This window comes from Tursiops truncatus (assembly GCF_011762595.2).
Source record: "Tursiops truncatus isolate mTurTru1 chromosome Y unlocalized genomic scaffold, mTurTru1.mat.Y SUPER_Y_unloc_1, whole genome shotgun sequence".
NCBI lineage: Eukaryota > Metazoa > Chordata > Mammalia > Artiodactyla > Delphinidae > Tursiops > Tursiops truncatus.
In genome coordinates, this window is record NW_022983136.1 from 1924935 (window position 1) to 1935279 (window position 10345).

The window sequence follows — 10345 nt, forward strand, 5'->3', positions numbered from 1 at the left end:
TCTAACAACTTTTCTCTTCACAGGAAGACTAGCCCCAATTCCTATCGTTCGGGTGATGCTTTATTAAAAATCATGAAGAAATTGTGCCCACATAATGTCGGTTTAATGACCAACGCAAGAATAAAATGGGGAGGAATAAGAGTCATCTTCTTTCACTCCTGCACTAGTGTTTACAAAACACTAACAAGTCAACCCCAAACGTTCTCCTCCTGGAAGCTTCCCTGGCAAATGCATTCCCTCAATGTCCTCATCACCCTCTGGGGGCAGTAAATGATATTCTCACCTCCACCAAGATATTCTTGTCTGTCGGTGATTTGCCACAAGGGCATGCCTATTCCTCTGTTTCCAAATGTGTGTCACTGCTAACTCCACCTGCAATAAAGCATTTCTTGTTGCTCACAAAGATAATGGAACTCACAAAAAAGTCCCAGTTCAAGGTGTGGAAGCATTTGATGCAGGAATGGAGGAAAGGGTGGAGCGCAGGCACAGACCAACTCAGAGACACAAACCTTAACAAATAAGTGAGTAACAGCAACCCAGAGCATGTGTATCGAAACAGCCTGTCCCAACCTTTGCTTTGGTGATTAAGTCCTTTGCAAGACCTTACTAAATGTTCTGGATGTGGATAAACATCCTGGAGTCCTTAGAACAAGCCCCGTCTGAGGTTCCCTAAGACCACGCACCAGTATGCTGTCCCACTCCCACTGCAGGGTTATCAGAGCATAGTTTATTTTTACCAGCACCAGGAAAGACAGGGACCAGCATGTGGAAGCCCCAAGGGTTCCTTGAGGTGTACAGTGCGAGAAGCTTAGAAGACCTGTTTCCACAGTGTCTGTGGGGTGGTTGTGGGGACAGCAGCGGACAAAGGCCAAGCCTTGCCTTCTAGACCTTCGGATGTCTCCACTGTAGAAGGGGCATAGCTGGGTTGTAGATGTTCAAATACAAAACCTGGCACTGAGCAGGCGATCTAACTCAGTGCACTTTGAAGGCGACATCCGTGACTCCATGAACTTTGATTGTCAAACCCTCGTCCTGGAAAGAGCTGGGGCTTTTGGGAGAAGGCTCTTCTACCAAAAGTCGTTGAGCGAGAGCTCAACATGTGGGACGGAAATGGTACTGTCAATATGCCACCCTCAGGGACGCCTGTGTTGGAGCCGCTGTATCTGGGAAGAGAGAAGAACACTGGGGGGACAAACATTGAACATTCCCTGCTCCGTTTGTGGCAGAGTCTGTCCTTTGCCTGGTCCAGAGACAGACGTGCTTCTGGGAAGCAGCCAGCCACTTGGCAAGGAGCACCCGAAGTGCTCACCACTTCCTGGGTGAGCTCGGTATGCTCTAGGTCTTCCCATTGGCCTCAGGGGCACAGAGTGCTGGCAAGGCCCCAGAAGAAGGACAGTGCCTTTGTGTTTGAAACCCGGTGTGCCCAGCCATTCAGCGAGGATGGGACACCTCTACCAGACTGTTCATGAGAAAAATGTTTACTTTCTGGGGACCTGGCCTGAAGCGGGCCTTGGGCAGAGGGCTTAAGCCTGTCTGAAAATAGGGATATTAACCACTGTGCCGTCACGGGACAGAGAGCACACAGCTGGGTGGCCTGGCACTTGCCTGTTTAACATCCCCAACTCCCCACTCCCCCCACCTCTCCCTCTCCCCGTGTGCCCTTTTGTACCCAAACTGAGTCCCCCGGAAAAAAGAACAGAGTTCACGTGAGCTCACTCAGATGTGAGGGACTCTGTTTCTGTTTGCTTAGCCGTTTCCCAGCAAACTTACCTTTTCCCCTGGTCACCTTTGCCAGAGCAAACTAACATCCTCACTGCCTTCCCACTCGTGTCTCCCTCACCTCCCCAGATGTCCTCCATACACCTTATACCCCCATGTCCTGAGATGTTGTCTGGAACCCTAGCCCTGAGAGGCTAATTGTCTCAGCAAAAGACCCTGTGTTCATATGCACTAGAAGGGCATCCGGTCCAACAGTGAGTTAAATGCTAAGGCTTCCCCCCGTTGTATCCCATTGAAGTGTCTGATGATATGCAACAGGGAGGATACATGGAGGACCACTATCCAACAAAATTAACTTCCAGCATTTCAATCTCAGGCCCTTGCTCACCAGGCCCTTTCCTTGAACTTCCGCATTTCCCTTGGAAAAATGACAGGCCCCAGTTAACCAGTCCTTCTCTTATTTCTCCTTCCTCCCCAACCCCCATCCCACAGGCAGAACTGCATCCTCTGATGCAATCCCAAAGTATGATTTCCCCCCACCTCTACAACTCTCCATGGCCTGGTAATTCCCAGGCAGCAAACTGAGAAGCCTGCCTGGGGCTGATGTGTCTACCCTGAGCCCCTGCACAAACACCACACAAACACATACAACTGATGCTGCTTATTTATCTTCCGGTTTTATTCCAGGTTTACTGGTGTCTCCCTCTCTGTACGTCTCACCACCAGACCTCTCTTCGTTTCTTCGTGTGCACGACAACCACGTTGACCGTTCGCCTTCACCCAAAGCAGCTTCTTAGGTCAAGGGCGATGCTCCATCACACGCATCTCAAGATCGGGAGTGCCTTTGAAAACACACACAGGCACACACATAATAACCCAACCTCTCTGAACGATGCTAAAGACCGCTTTAACTTTTTAAGGCCCTGCCCAGGAGACAGAGTCACATCCCCTGTGATCTCTTACATTTCCTCCAACCGCATATTAGAAACTTTCTTCATAATCGACGCAAAATGGCCACTGTTCTCACAATAGCCATGGCAGGTGAAGAAGATGCATAAGAAAAGTAAAAGATGACGGTGATGATCAAAACAGAAAAAAATGATGGGACAGCGGGGTAAGGCTTTGCACAAAGGGGACTCACACAGCTTTGTGGAAACGGGGTGGTGGGGGGAACCTGAGGCAAGCCCAAATTTAAGGGGGCGGTACAGGAGGCCTGAGCGTGGGGTTGATGGCCATGGAATGACAGTTCAGAGACGTGCACCTTTGAATCTCAGTGACTTTGACTCTCATGCTGCTTCACTCGCCTAAAGCTTCCCTAGTCAGAACCAGTCCTGCACTGCAGTTTTCTAGACGTGCTGTCGCACCCTGATGCCCTCACGCCCTGGTGTCACTGTATGCCTCTGAGCCTCAACTCCTCCATGAGTGAAATAAACGACCCAGCTTACTCGTTTCAGCGCCCAGCCCCTGGGCTCCTTACCCACCTGTCCTCCTCTCGGTGACCTGTCCCGGTGGGGCCTTTCTCCCTCGGGTAGTAGCGCAGGGGATTGGGCCACAGGTCCTCGCCGATGATCTGGTAGGGGAAAGGGGCCAGGTCGGGACAGGCCAGGCCAGGCCAGGCCCACACCCCTCCCCCCGACCAGCCGAACAACATCGCCATTGCTGAGGAGGCCCAGAGGCACCCCACCTCAGCAATCCTGCTAGATCCTACACAGCTGTGGTCAGAGAACCAGTTGAAGAAGTTAAGGCCGCTGTTGTTGTGCCTGCGGCTATACACCTCCTCTTCAAAACGACGGTGCCACTGAATTGGAGCGAGATGAGATGCCCTATATCCTGTGGGAAAAGGAGCGTGGGACAAGGGCCTAAATCACGTTTCAAGTTCACCTCACCCCATCTGCCCTCCCCCACGATCCAGGGAGCTGTCTCTTACTAGTGGCCTCAATGAGATACTCCTTAACAACCACCTCATTCTGGAAATAGGGGTTCTTCCGGAAAAACAACATGATCTTGCGGTAATCACTGCGATCTGCGAACTCCTCCACCTGCCGGGACAAAGTGGAGGCGGAGGGTGAAATCTCTCTCCAGCAGACCTGCTCTTTCCTGCTTTCCGGGATAAATCATTTCCCCTCTCCTTCCCAACCTGACCTTCAAGTTGGTCATGTAGCTAAGCATGTCTTTATCTTGGGTGCTAATCATGGCCGACATCCGGGGGTGGTTCACAAACTGCTTTACGTCAAGGAGCCTCTAGATGCCGGAGGTGAAAGGGCTGGGAGAACAGAGCGAGCCTGGACAGCGGCCTGGGAGTGTCTGATCTCAAGGCCCCACTAGCATCTAGTCCTATTCCTTCAATACAGACTGCATGAAGGAACAACGAGCCCCTCGGGGTGTGCATATCTGTGCACTAAAACAGGGAGCCTCCGATTCTGAGAGGGAGGCCCTGATCTCCATCTGGACAGAACAAGCTTACTTCCGCACAGCAAACACTCCTGGCTCTAACTAGGATGCGCTTTCATAACTCCCCACTCTCACCTCCGTTTTCCCTGATGGTTATTCCAAGAAGAACCTGTGCACAAGACAACTCTTTTGTCTCAAGAGGCCCTGGTACTAATGACAATACCTTTTTGGACCTCTGCAACTAAAGCCCTAGTCTTACTTCCTGCTATGCAGAAAATCAGCATGCCCCCACAATTTCAGGATCACATTTCCCTGAGTGTGCCCACAATGCACAATCCAACGGATACATTTTGGTACCCAAACGGCCCGCTATGTTAGGTACCCCTTGCACTAGCCCGGCCACAACGTGGTCTCTCAAATACAAAATTAAGGATACAACTTTGACCCAGAAGCCAGGGATGCTCTGGATGATGGTGCTTCTGTGTTCCAGATAAGGTTTCCGCCTCCGAAGTGTTGTGACCTTGAGACGGAAGTGGTGTCGGCTGCACTCCCGATTCACAGGCTCCAGTTGTAACTGCAAGACCTTCAGCGCCTCCAGCGCCTCCAGCGAGGCGCTCTTCGGGGAAGGTCCTGGCGCTTCCTGCCCCTGCTCCTGGGGCTTCTCCTCCTGCTCTTCCGCCACCACCTGCTGCTGCTGCTTTTCCGCCACCACCTCCACCTCTTCCATCATGTCCTCCACAGGCTGCCAAAACACCTCCATGATCCGCGCCACCTCTCCCTCCAACAGGGCCGCGCATTGCCGCACCACCTCCCCGCTAAAGATGGCGGCCTCCTCGCCCCACCCATCAGCTAGGGCCAGCACCCTACCCACCTCCCGCACCACACCTGGGGACCCGCGGGCCCCTGCTTCCTGAGGACCCCCTCCCACACCTAGGACGACCCCGGGTCCCGCCTCATTCCCATGCGGACCTGGCTCTGAGCTGGTGCAGCAGCGAAGGTGCGGCAGTTGGAAGCTCAGCACGAGGGCCGAGCACCACGCGAGACAACCTACTACAATCGCGCTTCGCTGCGGACTGAATCGTTCCTAGGAGCCTGTGCGGTGAAGAGAGTTGAAACGCATGCGCAGGAGCTTTGGCCACCAGGCATGAGTGTCCAGGTGGCAGGAAGCAGCTCCAAGCCCCGCCCAGGCCGCTCGGCCCCATCACGACCAATCAGGGCGAGGACAGTGGGCGTCACCCTCGGCTGCCTCGCCCCTCGCCCTGTGGAAACAGGTCGGTTTCAGGGATTGCCGGGTCCCCCAAAACACCCGTTCCCCCCGCCCGGCTTAGCAGCCCAGGTTCCACAAGGAGCTGGCCTCCAGGGAGGCCTCCGGCCTTGCGTCTGGGGTGCCTGGGTGCCCTGAGATACCTATGTGGCCTGTGCCAGTTGGAGCCAGGAGTTCCCGCTCCAAACTCAGAAAATCAGAATCCGGTTTGCCTCGGGACCTTTAGGCACTGGGAGCTCTCAGAAAACGTACAAGGAAATGCACGGTGGCCGAAATTGCTGGATACTTTTCTTCCAGGGGACAGAGAGCCCGAAGCTCTGTGGCATGAGAGGGGAGTGTCCGGCAAACCCAGCTCTTTGCTCGACTTGAATTCCTTTGCTCAAGAGCAGAAAAGCCACGCAGCGAAGAGCTCCGTCTGAGTGTCTGTCTGTCTCCCCTCTGTCTTTCTCTCTCTCTCTGTGTCTGTGTGTGTGTGTGTGTGTGTGTGTGTGGTGTGTGCGTGCGCGTTCTTGTTTCTGTATGTATCTGCTCCCTCCCTCTGTGGCCCACTCTCCTGGGATCCCCCCTGGATACTTAAACTCTCCGAGAAATTCTACCTTGCCTGGCACCAAAAGACGTCTCCTCGTGTGTGATTGGCACCCACGGGTTCTCGGACTTTGTGTGACCACACGTTTGCATAGTGCCTTTCAAACGCTCGAGTGGCAGGCAGAAATTGCCTTTCTGCTAGCCAACATAAGGTGACAAGCGTCCCTCCGGGAACGGACATGGACACATGGCACGAGACGAACTTGACTCGGCCATCCTGTCTTTTGAGAGACCGAGAGAGGGACGACACGCTTTGATGGCACTGGGGAACGCCAGCAACCTTATTTGGACACGTGCGCACACACTGAGGTGCTGAGGACTGCACCCAGTCAAGGGCCACCACGCACGCATGCATGCCTTCACCACTGCCAACCCGAGGATGTGAATTTTGCCGACCCTAAGGATGCCCTGTGAAAGTGGTTCTGCTCTCGTCCACCTTCCAAATGAGATCACATCCCAGCCCAGCCCTTCACCCCAGTCTTGTGGGACAGGGGAGCAGGGGTAGAATCCAGCTAAGCCATCACGGCCATACTCCTGAGCCACAAGGGTTGTCAGAACATTAGAGTGATGTCTTAAACCAGCAAAATCAGTGTGAGGCAGCCGGTTATGCCTCGGTGTGGGTCGGTGTGCCAAACCTTATGGAAAAAAGGCCAGGTGTTTCTCAAGGGCCTACACAGGGGTGGGGGAAAGGTTGCTCGTGCACTGGAGAAGGAGATAAAGGTGGCTGTAGCTGAGATGGGAGTGGGGCTGGAGGGGTGGGGGGTGGGTCTTTCCTCTTTGGGCCTGGGCATCGGGCCCTTTATGATTCTCATGTACTTTGCATCCTCCCTGTCCTTCCACAGGTGCTTTCTTCCTCCCTCTAGTCTCAGCCCCTGGTCGAGGGTGCTGGCGTGTGATGCCACTTACACTTTGCTCCACGGGTGGTATCTCTGGGCTGGATTCCCTGGCCTGGGGGCTTCAACTGGCCCACAGTTTACGTACGTTCTCTGAGCTCTTTAAGCTTTTCCACGTCCCCGCGTCCATCCCAACGTCCACGCATGCATGACAGTAGTCGTGCCTATTCCTGACCACGCACGTGCATCACGTGCCCCCCCACTACCCCCCCACCCCCCCACACCACACACGGGCAGGTACCTGAGCAGAACTCTACACGTACCTGTTTCCACGAGAAAGGATTTTGGTCAGCGCCCCCTTGTTTACTGTCCCAGTTGTTTTCTGTCCCCCGCCTCCCCTCTGTGGATCTAGCCCACGTGCACATTTAGCTCCACGGGTTGTTCTTGGAACGATTGCCCTGCCTACGGGATGGTGTGGTTGAAACTGGGCATAGTGGGAGCTGAGTCACGTGCACCTGTGTCCTGTTTCCTCCCGGTTGCCTTGGACAGGGTGACCGTGGGGAGCACGCAGGCTCGATTCCATTCCCCGTGCCCCTGTCTGTGGCACCATACAGGAAGACAAGGTGCTAGGGGCCCAGGTGACTTGGGACACGCTTTCCTCTTCCTGGAGCTCTCAGGTTGGTTCGCGTGTCCCCGGGCCGTCTGCTTAGAGAGGTGCTCCAGGGCTCCCTTTGCTCTGTAGGTGTTTGCCCTCAGCTGGTTTCTCTTTCCCCCTCAGGCAGCTGTGGGAGGCCACTGGGAACCAGGTCGTGGCTACGTGTGTGCTACAATGTCCTGAAGGTGGATGCAGCATTTGGGTGAAGAAATTAGGCTCTGAAGGTGAGGCTGAAAAGAGGAGGTGGGCTCCCTTCCCGTCTGCCCCGCTATTTACTGCTAAACACGCACAGGGCCCCCACCCTGATGGCCACCCTGGGAATCTTGCCTGCCCCGGGGGCCAACGTCAACCCGTCCCTGGTGCAGAAAGCAGCACCCTCTTCATTCGCCGGGAGGCCCTCTGCCCACTCGGGGCCTCACTGACTTCATCAAGGACAAGGCTACCTTTCCGTTCCTCTCGGTAGCTCTGTGTTGGCCGAGCCTACCGCTCGGCTGTAGGTCCGCTGACCCCCTGGTAACGGGTTGGCCAGGTGACACCGAAGAGCCTGACCTAGAAACCAGGGGCCCTGCCAGTGTCACCTGGGGCAGACCTCCTTCAGGTTCTGTGTGATACACAGAGAGAACGTGCCCCCAGCGGCACCGGGCAGAGACGTGCCAGCAGAGAAGGGCATAGGGACCGGAGGATGTGATCGCTTTAGACAGGCAGCGAGGCGGGATATCTGACAGAGGGGCTCCTGGCCGCAGTCAGAGAAAGAGACACGAGCTCATGCGCGGAAATGGCAGGGCCCCCAACACGGGCAGGGCCGAGCTTAGAAGCTGCCTCACAAGGGACAAGGACACCAAGACCCTGGCTGACTTCAACACAGAAACCGTCTTCACAGAGATGGAGCCTGCGTGCTCCCTCCTGAGTGGATGAGGGAGATCCCCGCTGGACAAGAAGTCATACGTCTCAGGGCCCCGATAACCCGATATGCCAAGGGACGACGCGGTGAGGGACAGCATGGAGGATTTGGGCCCTCCACCTTGAACAACAGCTACAGGGGAAGCCCCGCGTGCCGTGCCCCAGCGGGGCTGACAGGTTTCCACCCTCAAAGTCGAGGCTTTGTTCCCCAGGGTGACTCTCAGTGAGGCACATCCACTGGGTTGGACCACGAGGCCCCGGCGGTGGGCACCCGGGGCCACAGCGGGCAGTGTAAGCCTTCCTTCCCCACCGGGGGGTGGCCTGACCATTTCTGCCACATCGTGCCTGGGCAGGCGGGCCGCACCTGAACCCAGCCATGGCGCCTTACGCGTGGGTGGCCCAGGTCAAGCTGTGGGAGGACGCTGTCCAACCTTCCCTCTAGCCTTTCATCCTTGCCAGGCCCCTCCCAGCAGCGCTGACCAGGGCAAGAGGGCTCCAGGGACTTGGGCCCGGCTGAGGGTCGGAGGTCCCCCGCTGCCCTGTGTCCCACGTGCAGCCGCAGGGCCACTGCACGTAGTTTCCCTTTGCCTCCACGGTAGGGAACCCTAGGCACCGGAGTGTGGGAGCCACGAGGGAGGCTCCCTTCCAGCTTAAGGATCACGGAGCTGAGGAGGGACAGAGTCCCTGTCTGTCTGTGTGTCTGTCTGTCTGCCTGCGGGGACAGCAGCCGGAGCGGGGCAGGCCTTCCTCTCTAGGCCACGGCTGTGTGCCACCCTAGAAGTGTACACCACGGCCCTCAGGGCTTCAGATCCCCAAGGCTGATGCACGGCAGGGCGCAGCCAGTGCAGCTGGGAGGCGAGGACGAGGATTCCTGAAGCTGCCCTGGTGCTGCAACCCTCCTCGGTCTTGAAACAGCTGCGGGGGCAGTGGGCACCCACGTGGTCTCAGGAGTCCAAACAAGCAAAGCAAGGTCAGCGTGGCCGGTACCACAGGGACAGAGGTGCTCCCCTTGGAACCAAAGTGCAGGCAACGGGGAGGGAGCGCGGCGGACCGCGCTCCTCTCTCCCAAGCCCAGCTGCCGCAGAGTCGGTCCCGGACCTCGTGCATTGGGCCAGAGGTGTGCCTGGAAAGCAGCTGTCTGCTCAGGAAGGAGCACTCCCGGTGCCCGCCATCCCTTCCCCTCACCTGCCCCGGGCCACCCCCCATGCCCCACCCCAAAACGGATCCCTGGGCCTCCCGGCCCGAGGTCTGTCTGCTCCAGGGCTTTCTCTTTCCCGAGGCCTGGCGCACAGCAAGCTGAGAGGAGCCTGCCACGTAGCGGGGTCCAGGCCTGCCGAAGGGATGTGCGGATGGAGGCTCCCAGAGGACGAGAACTGCTCACCGGATGGTTTCTTGAGGAGAAGCGTGCTCCTCTTGGGCATTAGTTCCGCTAAGCGTCCCGCCCCCTCCGCTCCCTAGGGCAGGCTCGGATAGAGGATTTTAGCCTCTGGGTAGCAGAGACTGAGTAACAGTTACGTGCTGCCCCTCGGATCGCCGGGGCGGGAAGCAAGGCAGGTGGCACACCTGCGGTTTGGGAAGGCAGGTGGGTGCCCTTCAGCCGCTTCCCCTCAGCCCTCAGCCCTCACCTTTGCCCCTCTGCCTGTTGCATGCAGGGATGAGAGCCCAGGAAAAGGAAGGGATTCACGGGCGGCCTTTTGCTCACGAGGGAACGGGGCTTCTCTCTGGCAGTTCCTCTCTTCCCCAGTCAGCAGAGCCTGGAAGCCAGCAAGCCGTCTGCTGCGCCCACAGGCATTGCTCTCTGTCACTGTCCCAGGGTCCCTGCATGCAAACAGCCCGGCCCCCTTCCTTGTCTGCTCGCTCACTCGCCCGCACGCTCACACTCACCCACGCCGCCACCGGGGCACACAGCGACACGTCACACCGGCGTCTGCCTCACGCGTCCTTGGAACGCTGCCCCGCGGGGCGGGCTGCTAGTGCCCGCAAGGATCCCACGCTCCC

General features: G+C 56.9%; 1 protein-coding gene across 1 annotated transcript; it reads right to left on the bottom strand.

Annotated features, from left to right (window-relative positions):
• Positions 1–2380: 2380 nt before the first annotated feature.
• LOC117310641 (testis-specific Y-encoded protein 2-like) lies at positions 2381–8725 on the bottom strand. The gene is made up of 7 exons (XM_073799783.1): positions 8712–8725; positions 4547–5090; positions 3862–3939; positions 3647–3758; positions 3404–3549; positions 3201–3289; positions 2381–2561 (listed from the first exon to the last, which is right to left on the bottom strand). The coding sequence occupies exons 1-7, from the start codon at positions 8723–8725 to the stop codon at positions 2546–2548; spliced, it is 999 nt and encodes a 332-aa protein (XP_073655884.1). The 3' UTR covers positions 2381–2545.
• Between the last annotated feature and the right edge of the window lie 1620 nt (positions 8726–10345).